Below are 23,087 nucleotides of genomic sequence, written 5' to 3' on the forward strand. Positions count from 1 at the left end.
GATCAGTTTGCAAACAAGGTCTCCCCTGACCAAACGATAAAAGAGTGCACAAACATCAACCAGTCCTAATGAATTTTGGGCCATTCTAATCACTCATTGTTGTGCTGGTATACAATTCATAAACCTTTATACAGTACTTTGCAAAAGTCTTAGGCACATATACATAGCTGAGGTGCCTAAAACTTTTTACACAGCACTGTAGTAATTTTGTGTATTGCACTGTACTGCTGCCACAAAAAAAATCGTGGCATATGTGAGTGATGATAAACCTGATTCTGATATGGGTCTCTATTGTGGACTGAGAGTAGGAAGGGGGCAGGGAGAGGGGAATCATGGTTGGGAAAAAGGGGAAGGGGGAAGGGAGGGAGCGAAAAGCACCACAGAGACACTCTGTAATGATCAATAAACCAATTGTTTGGAATCAAATGACCTTGCCTGGTGTCTCAAGGCTGGGTGTGTCTGCACCCGCCCTATCCCCCCCCCCCCCCCCGTCACTCCTTCTCTGCCACCCGTCCCTCACCCCTCCCACGGCACTCTACCCTCACCATTCCCAACATCCTTTGCTCCTGACAGATTTACAACTTGCTCTCTGCTCCACATTGACAAAGAGTACTGTGCAAAAATCTTAGGCACCCTAGCTATATATATGTACCTAAGACTTTTGCACAGTACTGTAGTTCCTATTAGAACACAATTTAGATTGATTTAATCAATCTTTTTAACTTTTCTAAAGCAATCCTCTGTCTGGGAGTAGATTATCCCATCATTGGGATAGTAATAACGGCTAGGCTGCTTTACTGAGTGAGTCTGCAGTCCCAAAATGGATCATAGAAATACAGCCCTTCAGCCCATCGCATACATGATGCATATCAACCATCCATTCACACTAAACCTACGTTAATCAAATTACCTATTGCCTTGCCTGGTACCAATCTGGCTGGATGACCAACTTGGAGACCATCTAGGTGGCCAGGTCATACACGGTCACTCAAGTGTCTTGTACATTGTGACTGGCTTGTTCTGCTCTCACTCACTAGGCTGCTGTGAAAAACCTTGACAGATAGCCATGTCCTGTCTTCCCCAACTATCCAAAATGTCTGCTTAAAGATAAAGATATTGGCTTTATTTGTCATATGTACACCAAAACATCGAAATATACAGCAAAATACGTTGTTGGTGACAATGACCATTACAGTCCGAATATGATCTGCAAATGATGCCACGTTTCCAGCACCATCATAGCATGTCCACAACTTTCCAACCTTAACTCGAACATCCTTGGAATGTGGGGGGGAAACCAGAGCACCAGGAGGAAACCCACGCAGTCATGGGGAGCACATACATACTCCTGAGTGGGAATTGAACCTCGATCGCCATCGCTGGGGCTAAAAAGCATTACATTAACCACTATGCTACCAGCTTGCTCATTTTCTGACATTACATGACACTTGAAGGTGATATAAGAATTAAGTAACTGAAAATTGTTAAGAATGCACATGATTATTTAAATGATCAAAAACATCAAAGAAAATGTTATCAATTGATAAAATGTAACTTAACTTGTTAAGTTTCCTTCTCTTGCCTACAGAAAGGAATGGACTCTGTAACACACTCAGATTCCAAGGAATCTCTGCCAGCTGATGGATTCCAAGTGGAGTCCAGTGGCGATGTGCAGTTTGCAAATCACTGCCTGAGTTTGGTCTTTAAGTTTGGGACTTCCGGCTTCACATGTGAATTTATAACCACTTGCATGAGTAAAACCTGACCAACTAAGTTACCGTCCAACAAGAAAGAATGTGAACATTCCAGGATACGGGCTTTTGTACCACATCCCATGATAATACTATCCAACAAAAATCTCAAACAGCCTGGGGGCTGAAATTTTCAATTACCCCAGCATCTAAAACCTTTCGGTTTATTCTCTATTAAGATAAGGACATCAGCATTTGTTGTTAACTATCACCTAATTGGCTTTGGAAAGTTGGTGGTGAGTTGCCTTCTAGAAATGTGACAGTTTTTGTAATGAAGCCACTCCCACAATGCTGTTACATTATAAGTTCCAGGACCTAAACAGGAGTCTTCCTCTGCGTCAGCACGGTGGGTGCTTTGCCAAGGAACTTAGAGCTAGCGGCATTCCCATATGACTGTTGCTGTTTTTCTGCCATGGGCCCGAGAGAGGGAAAGAAGTTCTGATTTCCACAATGCTTTGTTGGTTACCCATCTTGTTTTGATATTAAAGCCCTCTGTGTAGGAGATCATAAAGGAGGTAGACGCACAGTGGAGAATACCCTAACAGGTTGCGTCACAACTTGGCACGGAAACAACAATGCACAGGAACAGAAAAGACTACGGAAAGTGGTGGGTGCAGCCCGGTCCAACACAAGCAAAGCCCTCTTAACCACAGAGCACACTTACACGGAGCGCTGCTACAAGAAAGCAGCATCCATCATCAAAGACCACCACCATCCTGGCCATGCTCTCTTCTCGCTACCACCATCGTTCGGGAGTTACAGAAGCCTTATGTCTCACACCAGCAGGTTCAGGAACAGTTATTACCCTTCAACCATCAGGCTCTTGAACCAGCATGAATAGTTTCATTTGCCTCAACTCTGAACTAATTCCACAACCTACAAACTCATTTACAACTCATGCTCTAGGTATTAATTTTTATTTGAATGATTTCTCTTCTTTTGTACACTGGTTGTTTGTCGGTCTTTATGTATAGCTTTTCATAAATTCTATTGTATTTCTTTATTCTCCTGTACATGCCTGCAAAAATATGAATCTCAAAGTAACATATACAGACCTTGTTAATAAATTTACTTTGAACCCTCTCCAAGTACATTCATAGATAGACAGGAGAAATAGGACTTCAGTTGCATATGCTAATCGAGCATTTTAATAATAGTTGTGCGTCATACTCTACCTCTGAATTGATTTGAGTTCAGAAGCAAAGCAGGAAACAGGGTGGGCACTGTATTGATAACAATTCCATATTTTAAATGCTTTAGATCAACCATCAGTTTTCTTAGCTCAAGAAAGGACAAACCAACTTTATACAGCTGAAGAAATGCAAAATAAAAACTGCAGATGCTGGAAATCTGAAATAAAAACTGAAAATGCTGGAAACACTCAGCAGGTTGGACTGTATCTGTGGAAAGAAAGACTGAGTCAATATCTTTGACCTGAAACTTTTTCTTGATTGCTCTACCCATGGAAGCAGAGTGCTTTGGGCATATTCTGTTCTTATTAAAGTTTGTACGGCCATAAATATCAATAGACTCTGGTATTATTCATGTGTATCCTTGTACAGGTCCAGTACAAGTAGACTCAATGGCCATTTTATGAGTTACCTCTTATATACCCAGTGGCTGCTCTTCCTCCTGTACCTAATAAAGTGCCATCTGAGTGTGTGTTCATGGTTTTCTGCTGCTGTAGCCCATCCACTTCAAGGTTTGACATGTTGTGCATTCAGAGATGCTCTTCTGCACTCCACTGTTGTGACAAGTGGTTATTTGACTCACTGCTACCTTCCTGTCAGCTTCAACCAGTCTGGCCCCTCTTCTCTGACCTTTCTCATTGACAAGGCGTTTTGCCCATTGAACTGCAGCTCACTGGATGCTTTTTGTTTTTCACACCATTCTCTGTAAACTCTAGAGACTGCTGTACCTGCAAGTCCCAGGAGATCAGCAGTTTCTGAGATACTCAAACCACCCCATCTGGCACAAACAATTATTCCACGGTCAAAGTCAGATAGATCATATCTCTTCCCCATTCTGATGACTGGTCTTAACAACAACTGAACCCCTTGATTGTATACAGTATAAACTTACTTTGATTATAAACGTACTTTTAACTTTAAAGTTTGACCGCATCTACATGCTTTTATGCTTTCATGAGTTGCTGCCACATAATTGATTAATTAGATATTTGCATTAATGAGCAGGTTTACAGGTGTTCCTAATACAATGGCCACTGAGTGTACGATGTCAGTGAAAGGAGAAGTAGAAATGGTGAGGAGAAGGAATAATTTGCGAAAATATTAACAAAGTACAAATTTGTTAGAGCCCTTGGGGAGCAGAGAATGGGAAGCAAGAGGGAAGGTGGTACAGGAGTGATAGAAGGTACGGAGAGATGACAACCTGGAGGCAATCAAAGAGGAGAAAGTGGTTCTTAAATTTGATCTTTGTCTCTCTCTCTCTGTGCTGAAGTCCAGAGAACTACATTAATCTTCTGGCAAATGAACAAGCAAAATTGAAACACTTTACATGTAAATACTCAATTTTTTTGAAAGTTCAATAAAACAGCAGCATTTTCATCTTGCATATCATTTTAAAGGGGGCAGAATTTCACAGAGCCTGCTGCTGGAGACGGGATTGCGAGGAGCTGGAAAGCTCCTGTTTTTGGGGTAGGAGAGCTTGAATGGGTGCAATTTGTGTATAAACCATAAAACATAGGAGCAGAACTGGGCCATTTGGCCCATCGAGTCTGCTCTGTCATTCCATCATGGCTGATTTATTATCCCTCTCAATTCCATGTTCAGCCTTCTCCCTATAACCTTTGACTCTCCCCTGATGACAGAAGATAACCTGAACATTACACTACGGTACCCAATACTTATTCACAGCTATCTTGACAGCCTCTTGTCCCCAAGGAAAAACGATGGCCCTTTACATGGTGCAGTTCTACTGGACGAACTTACTCGTCTGGTCTGTTCCCCTTGGGAACCAATAAATCGTAATGGCAATTAAAGCTGAAACCCAAGCATGGAGTAGACCCCCAGCTGCTCACTGTGCCAGAGACCAGGGTTCGAAGCTGACCTCAGGCTCTATCTGTGTGTGTTTGTATATTTTCACGGCTTCCTCCAGCTTCCTCCCACATTCCAAAGAAGTCCAGGGTGTGAAGTTAACAGGCCATGGAAAATTGCATCTAGTGTACACTGTACTGTGCAAAAGTCTCAGGCACACATGTATATTAGGGTGCCTAAGACCTTTGCACTGTAGTGTAGTAATTTTATGTATTACACAGTACTGCTGCTGAAAAATTACAGATTTAATGACACATTTAAGTGATGATAAATCTGGTTCTGATATGGGCCTCTATCATAGACTGAAAGTGGGAACGGGGCAGGGAGAGGGGAACCATAGTTGGGAAAAGGGGAAGGGAGCGGGAAGCACCAGAGAGACATTCTGTAATGATCAATAAACCAACTGTTTGCGATCAAATGACCTCCCTGGTGTCTCAGGGCTGGGTGTGTCTGCACCTGCACCACCCCCAGCCCTGGCACTCCTTCTCTGCCACCTGTCCCACCCCCCCCCCCACCATGGCACTTCACCCTCACCATTTCCAGCATCCTCTGCTCCTGCCAGATTTACAAACTCACTTTCCACACCACGTTGACGAAAACAGTACTGTGCAAAAGTCTTAGGCATCCTAGCTATATAGCTGTGCCTAAGACTTTTGCATATTAATGTACATGAGTGATAGAATCTGATGATAATATGGGGAGTTTTTAAAAAATTGGATTTAATGTCAGATTAAATAGATGGTTGATGGCTGATGGTTGATGCGGTCTTGGTAGTTTGAAGGATCTGTTTCCATGTAATATTGCTTCATGATTCTAATCTACCAGTTAGGAATTTTGAAAAATACATACATATTAGATTGTTTTATTACTTAAGGAGAAAGTTAGTAATGACAGTGATCTCTAAAGGCACAAATCACAACTTGAGACAACGGAAGCAAAGTAGCACTTTCCATTCACATCCTTCTCAGATTATCACCATATCAACAGTCTTTAAAGATGAGGATTAATTGCTACTTGCCTGGAAAATGGAAAGGTTGGTTTTGGAGGACGATGGGGTGTGGGTTGTCACAGCCAAGTTATTATTCTCACTGGATTCGCACTCGTGAATTGTTACTATCTTCAGTGAAGGTGGTGAGATGTGCAAATGAGTTAATCGAGCATTCTTTAAATGGTGAAAATCCCCTTCGGTCAGAGTATACCTAAGTGAAGAAAGAAATTAAAAGACATAAAATGCTTTCAGTTGTAGTTATTGTCATTTTGCTTTTGGTTACTCTAGTTACCATATTGTAAAATCTCACATAGCAACAAGAAGACATACAGGAGTGAGATAGATTGGATGGTTGAATGGTGTCACGCCTACCTTACTAACAGGACCAAACCTTGACTGTGGATATCAGGAAGGGGAAGCCAGAAGAACATGCACTAGTCCTCATTGAGAGGTCAGTGGTGGAAAGCGAAACTAGTTTTAGGTTCCTGGGTGTCAACACCTCAGAGGACTTCAAAGGTTCATTTTATTATCAAAGTTTGTATGCAGAATACAACTCTGAGACTTGTCCTCTCCAGCTAGCCATGATATATAGAAAAACCATGGAAGTTGTTGAAAGAAAAGACACCAATCTTCCCACACGAAAAAGATAAATAGTCACAAACTCCAAACCCTCCCCAACTGCTCCCTCACACAAAAACTAACAGATCACCCAGTACATGTCCTGGGACCAACATATCAATGCAATCATAGGATGGTTAATGGCACCTAACAGCAAATCCTTTGCTTGCATCTACGGAAACAGCTCTATTTCCATCTTTAATATCGCTATTTTTGCCTTTCAGGGTTCTTTTGAAGACCCTGACATCGAGTTACACGCTGACTACAGTTCTTTGTGGGAATGGGACCCACTCTCGGGGTCCCACGATCAGCCGTTGTTGTTCAGCACCCCAAAGGCTTGGCCTAAGAGTCTGGCTCGGATTCGGAAGCCTAGGGATCTCCGGGCTCTGGAGATGGGCGGATCACAGGTCGGTGTCACGACAGGAGTCAGGTTATCTGTGACTGTGTGCCTGGAGACCTGGGATCTTTGCAATCTTCAGGCACAGAGCTCGAAAAATGCGACGTAACAGACTTTTAACATCGTAAACCAGCATGTAGTTTGTTTTGTCTCACTGTTTGCTGGGAAAATAGAGACACTCCCTTCTCCCTCAATAAATTCAAAACGGAGATAGACATTTTCCTGGATAAAAATGGCATTAGGGGATACGGTGAGCGAGCAGGTAAGTGGACATGAGGCTAGGTTTAGATCAGCCAAGTGATCTCCTGGACCAGTTTTCAATAGCCTGGATGGGCCAGAGAGGAATTTTCCAGATTTTTTCTCCTCAATTGGCAACTCGGTTTTTTTCCCCCGGGCGATCACATGGGTTTGGGTGGGATGAATAATAAAATAAAATGGGTGGCATGGTGCCCTGTTGGTTGGCACTGTTGCCTTGTGGGATTCGGTGAAAACTAGAGTTAAGATTAGATCAGCCATGATCTTGCTGAATGGCGGAGCAGGCTTGAGGGGCCAATTGGCCTACTCCTGCTCCTATCTCTTATGTTCTTATGTTATGTTCTTATGTTCCCTTATTAGGGAGAGAGAGAGAACCTGCAGTATATTGAATACCAGATGAAATGCGGTCTGTGGGGAAACTGCAAGTCTGTGTCTTTGCTGTTGCTTTGCTCACGCTTGAGTGTTCAGTGGTGGTGCCAATGCTTTTTTTTGCCAATGGAGGGAGGGGGATTGTTGCTCGGTGCCACTTACATGTGGGAGGGAGGGGAATTGGTGGGGGGTTCTTTGGGGTTCTAACATTATCTGTCGTTCATTCTTTGGGACACTCCTCTGTTTTCGTGGATGTTCGCGAAGAAAAAACATTTCAGGATGTATATTGTATACATTTCTCTGACATTAAATTGTACCTTTGAACCTTTGAAATTATCCCATCATGGGATAATGTCCTACTCTTTTGGAGTTTAAACAGAACTGGTATACCGCCAAAAGAACTTTGCAACTTTCTCTGGATATATGATGAAGAACATTTGAACTGGTTGCATCATAGAGAAGCTCCAATGCATCGCAGGAGGTAGCAGAATGTTATAGATCCAACCAGCTCTACCACCGGCACAGCCCTTCTCAACTATTGAGGACATCTTCAAGGGCCATGCCAGAAGAAGGCTATGTCCATTACTAAGGACCCCCACTATCTGAGACATGCCCTTTTCTCATTACTGCCATCAGGGTGGAGGTACAGGAGCCTGAAAACCCACACTCAATGATTCAGAGACAACATTTTTCCTCTCTGCCATGATATTTCTGAAAGGTCCGTGAACACTGCCTCAGCGTTTCTTATTTTTGCATTATTTATTTATTTTGTAATTTATAGTAATTTCACACTGTACTGCTGCTGCAAAACAACAAATTTCATGTCATGTAAGACTGTGATAATAAAGGTGGCTCTGATTGTGATTCTGCTCGGAGCTAAATCAGGATCTAAAGATTACAGGGCAAATTTCACACTCCTGTTCCCTCTCCAAGGAACGTATTCTCAGGGAAACTGGATTGGAAAACAGAGCTGCAGATTTCATCTCCATTCTGCGCCAAACAATAGTTGCCAAGTAAGAACGTGCATTCAATACTTGACCTTTCTTCAATGTTACCATCTAACTCATGATACTTGACCATATAGCATACCTGAAAATAATTGTACGTAATATTAGCTGATAAATGTTTAACGTCCTCAAGTGGCATTCCACTGATTGATATTTTATTCATGGTGATGGTCTGGTGCTTTGTCAGGTTGGCAAAGAGTGGAGTATCGGAGGAAACAGTTAAGCACCTGTCCGCTGTTGTCCCTGAAGAGCTGAAGCCCAAATATGTATGAATTGTACGCCTTTTGGTGTTAGAGGTCAAAAACTCTAATTTCCAGTAATTTCTCCCCCCCCCCCCCCCCCCTCTTTGCCCATTCCCCTTTCTGGACCACTTCTTACCATTTCTCTTCTCCTCACCTGCCCATCACTTCCCTCTGATTCCTGTCAGATTCCTTCTTATTCAGAACTTTACTTCTTCGTCTATCATCTCCCCGCTTCTTACTTCACCCCCTCTCACCTACCACCTGTGTTCCCTCTCACTTGGTCACGTCTATTACTCCTTCAACTCCCCCCAGCTTCTTCTCCTGGCTTCTTCCCAGTCCTGATGAAGGGTCGGCCCGAAATGTTTTCTGTTTATTCCTTGCCATGCTGTATATGCTCGCTGACCTGCTGAGTTCATCCAGCACTTTGTGTGTGTTGGAATTTCCAATATCTGCAGAATCTCTTGTGCTTAAAATTAAAAAGATGTTGTTCCATGGGCCCTTGCATCATATCGTTAAACCCTCTAGGATTGCACAACATGTGTGAGAATGTACTGATCTGTGTGGACCGGAAACAAGATGAGGGTCTTTTGCGTTCATCGTTTTGCTTACTTTTTGAATTCTGCACACTTGCTTTTAATGCTTGCAAAAAAAAAATCCATCCCTGCACTTTCCAGTCTTCTGACACTTGCAGTGTCATTCATCTTTTGCGATTATCTCACAGCCCATGGGACTGGTTTATCTCAGTAATGGTTAGCACAATGCCTTACAGTACCAGCATCCCAGGTTCAATTCCCGCCGCTGACTCTAAGGAGTTTGTGCGCTCTCCCCATGACCACATGGGTTTCCTCCGGACTCCCCTATGCCCTCCCACAGAACTACTTGCCTGTAGGTTAATTGATCATTGTAAATTGTCTCGTGATTAAATCAGGGAATTGCTTGAAGGCTGTATCTTGATAAATAAATAATTTCTACCCTCCACAGGGATCCTCAGCCTACTACATTTCTGGGATCAATATCTGCATTTTCCAGAACCTTCCAACCTGACAAGAACCTCTTTGACCCTAGTAATAATCTTGGCCTTCAACCAGTTTCACGCTTGTCTTTTATTTGCTCTCGAAGACACAGGAGATTCTGCAGATGCTGGAAATCTAACCCAATGCACACAAAATGCTGGAGGAACTCAGCAGGTCAGGCAGCATCTATGGAAGAAAATAAACAGACCTGATGAAGGGTCTCGGCCCAAAACATTGACTGTTTATTCCTCTCCACAGATACTGCTTGACATGCTGAGTATTTCCACCATTTTTTTGTGTGCTACTCTTTGTTTTTGCCCTTCCATTTTAAAGTTTGAATCATGCATTATGTAGCACCCAAGGATTCTGTCAGTATTACTGTTACCTTGCCTCACATTCTGCTGGTCTAACAGCCTTTCACAGGTCCCATCACAGATTGGTTTATCTCTCAATTTGATGAGATAAGCATATTCCATGATTCCTGGTAATGCCGGATGTACAGATCAGTGGTTTTTAATCTCACCTTCTGATGTTCTAATTAAATTTATTCTTAATTGTCCCAATCTTAAGAAATATAATCATTCACCTCTTTAATAGGTACACCTGTACACACATGTAAATGCGAAATCAGCTAATCATGTGGTAGCAAATCAACGCACAAAAGCATGCAGACATGGTCAAGAAGATCAGTTGTTATTTGGACCAAACATCAGAATAGGGAGGAAATGTGATCTAAGTGACTTTGACCATTGTTGGTGACAGACAGGGTGGTTTGAGTACCTCAGAAACTGCTGATCTCTTGGGATTTTCATGCAAAACAGTCTCTAAAGCAAGGGTTCCCAACCTTTTTCTGCCATTAACCGAGGGCTCCATGGACCCCAAGTTGGGAACGCCTGCTCTAGAGTTTACAGAGAATGGTGCAAAAAAGAAACATCAAGTTTGCGGCAGTTCCCTGAGTGAAAATGCCTTCTTACTGAGAGAGGTCAGAGGAGAATGGCCAGACTGGTTCAAGCTGACAGGAAGGTGGCAGTAACTCAAATAACCACGCATTAAAACGGTGGTGTTCAGAAGAGCATCTCTGAATGCACATGTCGTAGCTTGAAGTGAATGGGCTGAAGCAGCAGAGGACCATGAACAAACACTCAGTACATTTTATTTGGTACTATCCCTCAACCATCAGGGTCTTGAACAAAGGGGATAACTACACTCACTTGCCCATCCATTGAGATGTTCCCACAACTAATGATCTCACTTTAAGGACTCTTTATTGTGTTATTTCATGTTCTTGTTATTTATTGCTATTTATTTATATTTGCAATTGCACAGTTCATTGTCTTCTGCACTCTGGTTGATCTTTCATTGATCCTGTTTTAGCTACTATTCTAAAACCTTGAAGTTACTCACAGTCACTCACTTACACTCAATGGCCTCATTGACACTCAGAGGGTAATGAGAGTGTGGAATGTGCTGCCAGCAGAAGAGATCTACGTGAGCTCGCTTTCAACATTTAAGAGAAGTTTGGATAGGTACATGGACAGTAGGGGTATGGAGGGCTATGGTCCCGGTGCAGGTCGATGGGAGTAGGCAGTTTAAATGGTTTCAACATGGACTAGAAGGGCTGAAGGGCCTATTCTGTGCTGTATTCTCCTGTACCTAATAAAGCAGCCACTGAGCGTAAATTTACACTGGATGTGAAAGCAAATAGTACAGGGAGATTTCTTCAGAAGATATTTCCAGTCGGGCAAACTTCCTTTTACTCCATTGCAATTGCTATCCTGGACACGGTTTGAGATATGTGACATGTAAACTCAAGATTTCCTGTGTATCCATTCTGTTTCCACTTAATATATCGATGTCAATGGAATTGGAATAAACACCTGTCAATTGAATTGCCAAATGATCCTTTACAAATCTGTTACTTTAGCTCTTTAGTTGTCTAATTAATCAATTATGATATTATTTCCTCCATGATTGGATTTGCACTATTTGGAGAGTTAGAAAAATTAACCTAGCCTTTTCAGCCAGCAATTATTATTTTCTTTTATTATTATAAAAGATGGTTAGTTCCCCAATTTTTTCCCTGAATAATTTTGTAAGTTGTTTTAAAGGTATTTCATTTCACAAAATGCGAGAAGCAGCTCTTTTTTTGAGTGTCATGTAGTGGACAGCGCAACACCATTACAGCTCGGGGAATTTTGGAGACCAGAGTTCAATCCCGACACAGCCAGGATACGTGTGGGTTTCCTCTGGATGCTCCAGGTTCCTCCCACAGTCCAAAGTCGTACATGGATGCAGGTTGATTGGTCATTGTAAATTGGCTAGGGTTAACTAGGTGGTTGCTGGGTGGTTCGGCTCATTGGACTGGAAGGCCCTGAACTGCATTGTATCTCAAAATAAATAAAAAATAAATTAAATCATATTAGTCGATGTAGAGAGGTTCCATAAGTTTGATATAGTTGGGGGTGGTAGTGTGGATAAGCTCCCACTACCTATGAAATGCTACCAAAGGGGCACACCTCAAATAACTACTGAGAACCAAGTCCAGCTTTGGTCTTCACGTGTGGCTTAGCTATCGAGCCTGGTGAAACTGTTTTTACTGACCGGAGAAGAGGAAAGGCGGGTTACTGGCACCTTAAAACCAGTTGCTTCAGGCAGATGGGTTTCAGCCACTGCGGTGAGCAGCTCACCTAGGAGAAGGAAGACTCTGATCTCAAACCTCCACTGCCTTGCAGCTATACCCACTCATGGAGAAGGCTTCAGGAGGAAAAAATCCGAAGCTGGAGTCCTTAAAGCAGCCCTATGATGAGTTCAATGCTGACTGGCAATCCTGCGATGCTGCTGGTGCCAAACTACATCTGCCTCTGCCGTTCCTTTGGATTCTTCAGCTTCGTGGAGAGGGGGATCCTGCTACATGGGGAACAGCTTGCTCTCCATGTCGTACTGCCCTCATGGTAACCCCGACCACCAGCGGGCCTCGATGTGGATAGCAAGATTCATTAATAGAGTCTAGGATTTGAGGGCACAGTCTCAGCTCAGGATTTTTCCCTTGGGCTTTGCTGCCAAATCCTTCCCCATGAGTAGATGTCCCTCTAAACCTGAGATGAGTAATTTCTTTAGCCAGATTCTGGTAAATCTGTGGAATTCATTACCACAGAGGGCTGTGGAGGCCAAGACTTTAGCTCTACTTAAGACAGGGCCTGATAAGATCCTGACAGGTGAGAAGATTAAGGGTTGTGAGGAGAAGGCAGGGAAATGGGGTTGAATAGAAATCAGCTATCTTTGAATGGCAGAACAGACTCAATAGGCCAAGTGGCTTAATTCTGCTCCTATATTTTACAATCTTATGGTTAACTGTTATCTGCATAAAATAATTAGCCAGGACAAATTTAAAAAATTGATTATAATTTTTAAAGCATAGTTGTGGTTAGACAATAAAGACTCAGTTAGATCTCACCTTGGTTAGATAATAAAGTCTCAGTGGCCAGTTTATTAGATACCTCCTGCCTCTAATAAAGTGGCCACTCTGTGGATGTCCGTGATCTTCTGCTGCTGTAGCCCATCCACTTCAAGGTTCAAAGTGTTGTGTGTTCAGAGATGCTCTTCTGCACATCATAGTTGTAACACGTGATTACTTAAGTTACTGTCACCGTCCTGTCAGCTTGAACCAATTTGGCTACTCTCCCCTGAACTCTTTTATTAACAAGGCATTTTTGGCCTCAGAACTGCTGCTCATCCGATGTTTTTGTTTGATTTTTGCACCATTCTCTGTAACTGAAATGCTCCCACACACATAGCCTTTGTATGTGAGACCTTGGCAATGAACATAAGCGAATTATTTGAACATGTTAAATAATTAGCTTACACCTAACATATTAATGCAATTACGAAGAAGGTATGCCAGCAGCTATATTTCATTGGGAGTTTGTGGAGGTCTGGTCTAGCAAATTTCTTCAGATGTAGCGTGGAGAACATTCTGACTGGTGTGGAGGGGCCACTGCAAAGGACTGGAAAAATCTGCAGAGGGCTGGAGGCTCGAGCAGCACCATCATGGGCACTTGCCTCTCCACCACTGAGCACATTTGAAAATGTGTGCTTGAAGAAGGCGGCAACTTCATGAAGAACCCACACGATCCAGGACATGCCCTCTTCTCAATACCACCATTAATGAGGAAGCAAAGGAGCTTGAAGAGCCACACTCAATGTTTCGGGAACAGCTTCTTCCCCTCTGCCGTCAGAATTCGGTGCTGTCCACGAGCCCATGAACACTACCTCACTATTTGTGCTCTCTTTTTGCACTACATACTGTATTTATTGTTTTATATATTCTTGCTGTAATTCATAGCAATTTTTAAGTATTGCTCTGTACGGCTGCTGCAAAACAATAAATTTCTTGACATATGTCGTTGGTAATGACCCTGATTCTGGATCTGACGTAGGGCCTTGTGGCTGAGCCCACTTGTGCCCACACCTGCTGTTGATATCTGTGCTTACTCAGTGGAGATTATGAGACTGTTATCAAGATTCAGACCCCCAGAGAAGATGAGTAGCAGGAATTTCATTCCACCCTGGTGCATATGACAATGAACTAATCTCATCTAACTGTATGATTATCCAAAGCTGACTAACAGATTCTGACCTTCAATTAATTCAGATTATTTCATAGTCACAGAGCTTGGAAACAGGCCCCTGGGCCCAACTGGTCCATTCTAACCAAAATTCACATCTAAGCCAGACCCATTTCCCTCTAAACCATGAGTTTCCAAACTGGGGTCCACAGACCCCTTGCTTAATGGTATTGGTCCCTGGCATATAAAAGGTTGGGAACCCCTGCTCTAAACCTTTTCCTATCTGTGTACCTGTCCAAATACCTTTTAAATGTTTTTAACGTGCCCACATCAATCACTTCCACTGGCAGCTTATTCCATATACAGACTACTCTCTGGGTGAAAAGGTTGCCCCCCCCCCCAAGTGCCAAATATATCTCTGCCCCCTGAAAGAGTTAGATAGAGCTCTTAAAGATAGGAAAGAGTTAGATGGAGCTCTTGAAGATAGTGGAGTCAAGGGATATGGGGAGAAGGCAGGAACGGGGTACTGATTGAATGGCGGTGCTGGCTCAAAGGGCCAAATGGCCTACTCCTGCACCTATTGTCTATTGTCTCTCACCTTACACCTATGCCCTTTAGTTCTTGATTCCTCAACCCTGGGAGAAGATTTGTACACTTTTGTCGTGTCTACCCCCCTCTTAAATTTATACACCTCTTTAAGATCATCCCTTGTTCTCCTACGCTCCAATGAAAAAAGCCTTAACCTGCTCAACCTCACTCCACAACTCAGTCCCTTGAGTCCTCTGCACCCTTTCCAGCTTAATGACATCTTTCTCATCTGTAGGGTGCCAAAACTGATCTTAATATGATGGGCGCCATGGTGGCGTAGCGATTCGCGGGCCACTATTACAGCTCGGGGCATTAGAGTTTGCAGTACAATTCCGATGTCCAGTGTAAACAAAGCGTACGTTCCTTCCTGTGACCCTCGCGGGTTTTCTCTGACCGCTCCGGTTTCCCCCCACAGTCCAAAGATGCACCGGGTGTTAGCAGGTTAACTAGTCGTGGTAAATTGTCCGGTGATTAGGCTAGGGTTAAATTGGTGGCCAGTGCGGCTCATGGGGCTGGAAGGACCTGCTCCACACTGTATAATAAATAGTACTTTAAATGAAGCCTCACCAATGTCTTGTACAAATCTTATTTCTTAAGACTTAGATCTGGATATTCCAGTAGTCTTCCATAACAACTGCAGTTGACAAAAGGAGGCATTCGGTGAAATTGCTTCAAATAATCATCACCGGCATTTCTCTGAGGTGTTTGTTGCTTTATTGCACAAAATAAGGTAAACTCTGAAGCTTTAGAACCTTAGTTTAATTCCACACTGATGATGTACACTCAGTGGCCACTCTATTTGTTCCCCCTGTATCTAATAAAGCAGATACTGAGTATATAAGGTGGCGGGTGTTGACACACCTCTACCAAAGGAGGTGTAAGGCATTCCTTCCCTCTGCCAACCTCCAGGTCACCCTTGGGCAAGGTGTAGCACCTACTTCGCCCTTGATCAGGGTCACGTGAAGCCAGGGGAGCAGGTGGTGGATGGTCGTACGAGCAGCCGGTGCGTATCACAAGTCCTGGTTATGCGACCACTGACTCCAGGCAGGTAATCACCTTACTGTCACCTACCAGACAGCTTGAACCATTCCTGTCAGTCTGGCCATTCTCCTCTGACCTCTCACATTAACAAGGCATTTTCACCCACGGAACTGCTGCTCACCAGGCATTTTATTTTTGTTTCTTGCACCATTCTCTGTAAACTCTAGTGACTGTTGTGTGTGAAAATCCCAGGAGGTCAGCCAATTCTGAGATACTCAAACCACCCCATCTGACACCAACATTGGAAATACTGTATGTTTTGAAGAAAGCTCCCACATGCCTTCACATCCAGAATAAACATACACTCAGTGGCCATTTTGTTCGGCAATTCCTGTACCTAATAAAGTTGCCACTGTGTGTATGATCACAGTCTCCTGCTTCTGTAGTCCATCCACTTCAAGGTCTGATGTGTTGTGCGTTCAGAGATGCTCTTCTGCGCACCACTGTTGTAACATGTGGTTACTTGAGTTACTTTCGCCTTCCTGTCAGCTTGAACCAACCCAGCCATTCTCGCCTAACGCCCCTCATTATCAAAGCATTTCCGCCCACAGAACTCCCGCTCACTCTTTTTTTTTGTGTTTTTGCACCAATCCATAAACTCTAGAGTCTGTTGTGTGTGAAAACACCACAGGGGATTAGCAATTTCTGTGATACTCAAACCACCCTGTCTGGCACCAGCAATCATTCAGCCGTCAAAGTCATTTAGATCTCATTTCTATCCCATTCTGATGTTTGGTCTGAACAACAACTGGATCTCTAGACCATATCTGCATGTGTTTATGCACAAATGATAGGCTGATTAGATATTTGCATTAATGAGCAGGAGCACAGAGGTACCTAATAAAGTGGGTATTGAGTGCAGACCACTGTGTTGTGAGTGTGAGAACAGTTTCAATGCTTCACAACGTTAGCCCCAATATGCCTTCTGAAGAGTTAAATTTAGAACTGGAGGAACATTGCTAGCTGGTTTTGATCTAGAGTCTCAGGACAAAATAACTGGCATTATAATTTATTATGCCATGCAATAGACAGCAGGTATCTCACTGCGAAAAATAGCATTGCTGTACCAATCTGCTTAATTATGTTATCCTTTAGCTTCTGACAGCATTTCATAGGTTCTGCAGGAGGTCCAAGTACTGGTGAATCATTTGTAATTTGCAGTTTCTATGAATAAAACTTAAAAAACCGTATATATTAATGGCATGGCTTTTGTGATTTGCACTGCTTGAGGCTGAATACTCCAGATCCCATTAACTTCCTCTTCATGACACAAAATCAGTTCAAGAAGTACAGAGATTAAATGTAATTAACTGCGCAGACTGAAAACATAGACCATAAATCAGTACCACGCAGTTGAGGCCCTTCGGCCCACAATGTTGTGCCGACCCTTTAGCACAGTCCAGGATAAATCCAACCCTTCCCTCCCACATAGCCCTCCAATTTCCTTTCCTCCATGTGCTTCTCTAATGACCCTAATGTATCTGCCTCTATCACCACACCCTGGCATCTTTTTCCACACATCCCCCACCCCCTACTCTCTGTGTGAAAATCTGCCCTTGACATCTTGCCTTGGCTAGCCATCAGGAGGAAGGAGCTATCAGTTTGAATAAAGGAAAGACAAAGAAAGTTGGGGAGCTACTGTCAGGGACAATCCATCAGATGAAGAGGAGCCTTGGGAAAAAGGAAGAGAGGAAGGAGGTAAAGAAAAAAATTGTGATAGATGGAAATCAAAAATGGAAAATGCTACATCTGATGGAGAAAAATAACTTTCCTAATGAAAGCATTTAAGTCCTCACGGTGGAACTTATCCAAAGACTCTAGCAAATTTCTACAGATGTACCGTGGAGAACATTCTGACTGGTTGTATCACCGTTTGGTATGGAGGGTCCAAAAGCACAGGGTCGGGAAAAGCTGCAGAGGGCTGTAAACAGAGCCAGCTCCATCACGGGCACTAGCCTTTGGGGACATCTTCAAAAGGCAATGCGTCAAAATGGCAGCATCCTTCATTAAAAACCCTCACCATCTGGGTCACAGAGTCATAGAAAAGTACAGCACAGAATCAGGTCATTCAGTCCAGGTTGAACCATTTATTAAACTGCCTACTCCCACTGATCTGCACCAGGCCCATAGCACTCCATACCCCTACCATCCAAGTATCTATCCAAATTTCTCTTAAACGTTGAAATCAAACTTACATGCACTTGTGCCGACAGCTCATTCCACACACTCATGGCCCCTCTGAGTGAAGAAGTTTCCTCTCATATTCCCCTTACACTTCTCACATTTCATTCTTAACCCATGACCTCGAGGTGTAATCCCACACAACCTCAGTGGAAAAAGCTTGCTTGTATTTATCCTGTTTATACCCCTCATAATTTTGAGTACCCCTATCAAATCTCCCCTCAATCTTCTAAGTTCCAAGGAATAAAGTCCTAACCTAATTAATCTTTCCTTATAATTCAGGTCCTTGAGTCCAGCAGCATCCTAGTAAATTTTCTCTGGACTCTTTCAACTTTATTTGCATCTTTCCTGTAGGTAGGTGACCACAACTATACACAATACTCCAAGTTAGGCCTCACTAATGTCTAATACAACCTCAATATAATGTCCCATCTCCTGCACTCAGCACTTTAATTTATGAAGGCCAATGTGCCAAAAGCTTTCTTTATAACCCTATCTACCTGTGACACTACTTTCACAAAATGCTGGTGGAACGCAGCAGGCCAGGCAGCATCTATAGGAAGAAGTACAGTCGACGTGTCGGGTCGATACTGCCTGGCCTGCTGCGTTCCACCAGCATTTTGTGTGTGTGTGTTGCTTGAATTTCCAGCATCTGCAGAATTCCTCATGTTTGCGTGACACTACTCTCAATAAATTATGGACCTGTATTCCCAAATCCCTTTGTTCTACAGCACTCCTCAATGCTCCATCATTCACTGTGTACAACCTATCGTGGTTGGTCCTACGAAAGTGCAACTCTTTGTCTGTGTTAAATTTCATGCGCTCTTCTCATTCCTATCATCAGGAAGGAGGTACAGGAGCCTAAAGACACACACTCAATATTTTAGGAACAGCTTCTTCCCTCTGCCATCAGGTTTCTGAATGGTCCATAAACCCATGAACACCACCTCACTATTTTTCTCTTTTTTGCACTACTGTATTTATTTTTTAATATTCCTTTCAGAACTTACAGTATTTCATTTTTTATGTTTTGCTCTGTACTGTGGCTGCAAAACAACTAATTTCACGACATACATCAATGATAATAAACCTGATTCTGATTCTGATCCAAGATGGGGATCTACTTTTACTTTGACAACTATCTAAAATGGCTTAATTTATTTTTATTTTATTGCAAAGCCGCGTGGAACAGGCTCTTTCGGGCTGTGCCACCCAGCAATCCCTGACTTAACCCCAGCCTGATCACAGGACAGTTTACAATGACCAATTAACCTACCAACTGGTACGTCTTTGGACTGTGAGAGGAAACCAGAGCTCCTGGAGGAAACACATGCAATCACGGGGAGAACGTAGAAACTCCTTACAGGCAGCAACGGGAATTGAACTCAGTTTGCTGGGACTGTAAAGCGGTGTGCTAACCACTCCACCTCAAAAGAACCCCACGATGAGCTTCAGCGGCTGTTGCCTGTGATAGTTCCAAATACAGTTACGGGTTTGACAGTGAGAGTTAAAAACAGCAACAATCCCAGTCACAATGAACTTACGAGGGGTGATTGATAAGTTAATGGCCTAAGGTAGAAGGAGTCAATTTTAGAAAACCTAGCACATTTATTTTTCAACATAGTCCCCTCCTACATTTATACACTTAGTCCAGCAATTGTGGAGCATATTGATCTTGGAACTCCAGGAAGTGTCCACAGCAGGGATGATTGATAAGTTCGTGGCCTAAGGTAGAAGGAGATGAGTTATACAGCTCTCATTACATGCACATGCAGTTCAATGCTTTGAGTGATTATGCAGAAAGATTGAAATTAATAAACTCATCAGTTAATAACTTGATAAGTTTGTGGCCTAAGGTAGAAGGAGATGAGTTATTAACTTCAAACTTTCTGCATAATCACTCAAAGAGTTGAATTGCATGTGCATGTAACAAGAGCTGTATAACTCATCTCCTTCTACCTTAGGCCACGAACTTATCAATCACCCCTGTTGTGGACACTTTCTGGAGGTCCGTGATCCGTATGCTCCATGACTGCAGGACTAAGTGTGTAAATGTAGGAGGGGACTATGTTGAAAAATAAATGTGCTAGGTTTTCTAAAATTAACTCCTTCTACCTTAAGTCACAAACTTATCAATCACCCCTCGTAGTATGTTTAACCTTTTCTTTAGGCCGTTCCTCACAAACAAGGATGAACTGTATCCACTCCAGCTCCATGGGTACTGAAGTAGTTGCTGTTAGCAGATCATGTCTCAGGAGAGTATAAAGGGCAGGCAGCACTGTTGTCCAGTAAACCATGAGCCTTGCTTTGGATTTGAGTGAATGCTCTTCAGATACCGAAAGGCTTTACACTGAAGAATGACACTCAAGCTCCTGAGATCCGGAAAGTGTTCTACATTTTCCAAGACCTCATCGTAGACCTCTGTTATTGGAGAATTATGGTATGCATTGGGATCAGGTTGGTTGACAATGGATGGTGAGTGTATGACTTGTTTTCTTGACCTCTGCTGTGGACAAGTTTTAGATAGCTCAAAAGTTGGCCTCCAATCATGCACATACGCAAGCATCCTCTGAGTATCGCAGCACTATCACCCCTGACAGCACGTTCCGTGCACCCACCACCCTCTGTGTGAAAAAAACTACTCTTACAGTATTGCAATATACTTTCCAAATTAGGAAAGGATGGGGAAATGGCAGAGAAAAACAGAGTATTTTGACTGAGGGCTGTTTCTAGATTGAGAACAATGTGGACTGAAACTGAAGGCTAACGTATCAGTGGAAATCCGTCCCAGTTGCCAAGCTAAGCAATTGGGGTCAGGCCAACGGCCTTGTCGGCTCAGCTCTTAAGCAGGTCCTGGGAGGAGTGGACAGTAATGAACTGGAGTGGATGAGCAGTGGTCAGGGGTTTCCACCCCTTCTGGTTCTAGGAGTACATTTAAAATTTAAAAAAACCTTCCACTTTCTTGGGAAATGCTGAGGCACTTAAAATGTCTTCCCCTTTCTAGGGAGGTCAGCTCATTAGCATAGCTGTTAGTGTAATGATATTAAAGTACCAGCGATCACTGATTGGAGTCAATTCCTGACACAGCCTCTAAAGAATTTGTATGTTTTCCCTGTGACCTGGATTCTCCAGCTTCCGCTCACATTCCAAAGACGTATGGGTTAGGGTTAGAGTCGTGGACATGTTATGTTGGCACTGGAAGTGTCACGGCACTTGTGGGCTGCCCAGCACAATCCTCGCTGATTTAATTTGACGAAAATGATGCATTTTCACTGTATGTTTCATTGTACATGTGACAAATAAGGAGAACCTGACTGAGGTTCTGGAGACTTTTCTTCTGGAGACTGGGGGAGTTTGCGATGTTGATGGAAAATCAGTGCGCTCCCCATGAAACCTGAGAAAAGCCTCACAATCAATTTCTATCCCAGGGACACTCATACATGCTTGACAAGTATTTAATTAGAGAATGACTGAAAATTAATTTAATAGAAAATTAATAGACCGCTATTGCATTAATTAGCATTTGATAAATTTGGAAAGATCCTTCAAACTCTTGACATGTCATCATTCTAAATGTTAAGTACGAAGTACACAGCGGTAAGTTAACAATTCTTCTTTGGCAGAACTTCCCACACCCATGATCTGCATAACCTTGAAAGGCACCGACAGCAGAAAGTTATCAAGTCTGTAGTGTGACAGGAAGCTGAACTCTAATCTGACTGAAAAACATTGTCATTCTTCCATCATCTCCACGCCCAAATTGTAGAACGTCCTACCCAACATCACTGAAGGAACGTCTTCACTGCATGAACTGTACAATGCGGTGACACTTAGGCATGAGCAACAAAGACCCAAACTTGCTGAAGATGCCATATAGCCTATGGGCTCACTTTGTCGAGCACCTTCACTCGCTGCAAAAGGCAGGATTATCCAGTTGCCACCCATTTCAATCTGACTTCCCGTTCCCATTCCCATTCAGTTCATGGTTTCCTCTACTGCCATAATGAGGCCCAACTTAGGCTGGAGGAGCAACTTCTTGTATTCCGTCTGGGTAGCCTGACGGCAGAAACTTCTGCCAGTTTCTCCACCCTCTCTGTTTCTCTATTTTTCTATCCCCATTCTGGTTCCCCTCTTGTTGCATATTTAATATTTCAATAATTGAGTAATCTTCTACTTATATTGTTGGATTAAGCATTCTTGTTCATTTAAATAATTACTTTTGGGTTATATGTAAAAATACATTAATTGCATGCATCATCACGCTACCACATTATACCATAGCTTAAAGTAAACTCGAACTACACCCGTTTTGGACTCCCATGTTTCTTTTGAATTCATTTAATATTTTGAAGTTACAAAACATAACACTACTCACCCCTTCTTTTCTCCTCACATTTCCATGACCTCACTCTGGTTCCCCTCCTCTTTCCCTTTCTCCCATGGTCCACTGTCCTCTCCTATTCGATTCCTTCTTCTTCAGCACTTTACCTTTTCCACCTATCACCTCCCAGTTTCTCACTTCATCCCTCTCCCCCACCCACACACCTTCCTCCTCACTTGGTCTCAACAATGACCTACCAGCTTGTAGTCCTACTCTTCCACCAACCTTCTTATCCCACCTTCCTTTCCATTGCTGTTGAAGGGTTTCGGCCCAAAATATTGACTGTTTATTTCCTTCCATAGAATCTGCCTGACCTGCTGAGTTCCTCCAGCATTTTGTGTGTGTTCTGCATTTCCAGCAACTGGTGAATCTTTAGTGTCAATCACAAATGACACCTGGTGATTGTTTTCTCTGCATGCTAAACAATAAATTAAAATTCCATTGTCCATTTCACCACAATAACTATAAAATTGGATATCTTTGAGTAATTACAAGGTTCAGAGTACTATGCAAAACTCTTAGACATATATAAATAGCTAGGGTGCCTAAGACTTTTGCACGATTCTGTAGTAATTTTATGTATTGCACTGTAATGCTGTCACAAAAATAAAACAAATTTCATGATGTATGTGAGT

General features: G+C 42.8%; 1 protein-coding gene across 8 annotated transcripts in view; it reads right to left on the bottom strand.

Moving 5' to 3' along the window:
• cbarpb (CACN subunit beta associated regulatory protein b) overlaps window positions 1-23,087 on the bottom strand; it is a 262,852-nt gene that overhangs the window by 43,271 nt on the left and 196,494 nt on the right. For all 8 annotated transcript variants that reach the window (XM_073068267.1, XM_073068259.1, XM_073068261.1 and 5 more), the window contains one exon: window positions 5,826-6,006. In XM_073068267.1, the coding sequence (XP_072924368.1) occupies window positions 5,826-6,006 (181 nt within the window). The remainder of the gene's footprint in view (window positions 1-5,825; window positions 6,007-23,087) is intronic.

This window comes from Hemitrygon akajei, chromosome 16 (genome assembly GCF_048418815.1).
Source record: "Hemitrygon akajei chromosome 16, sHemAka1.3, whole genome shotgun sequence".
NCBI lineage: Eukaryota > Metazoa > Chordata > Chondrichthyes > Myliobatiformes > Dasyatidae > Hemitrygon > Hemitrygon akajei.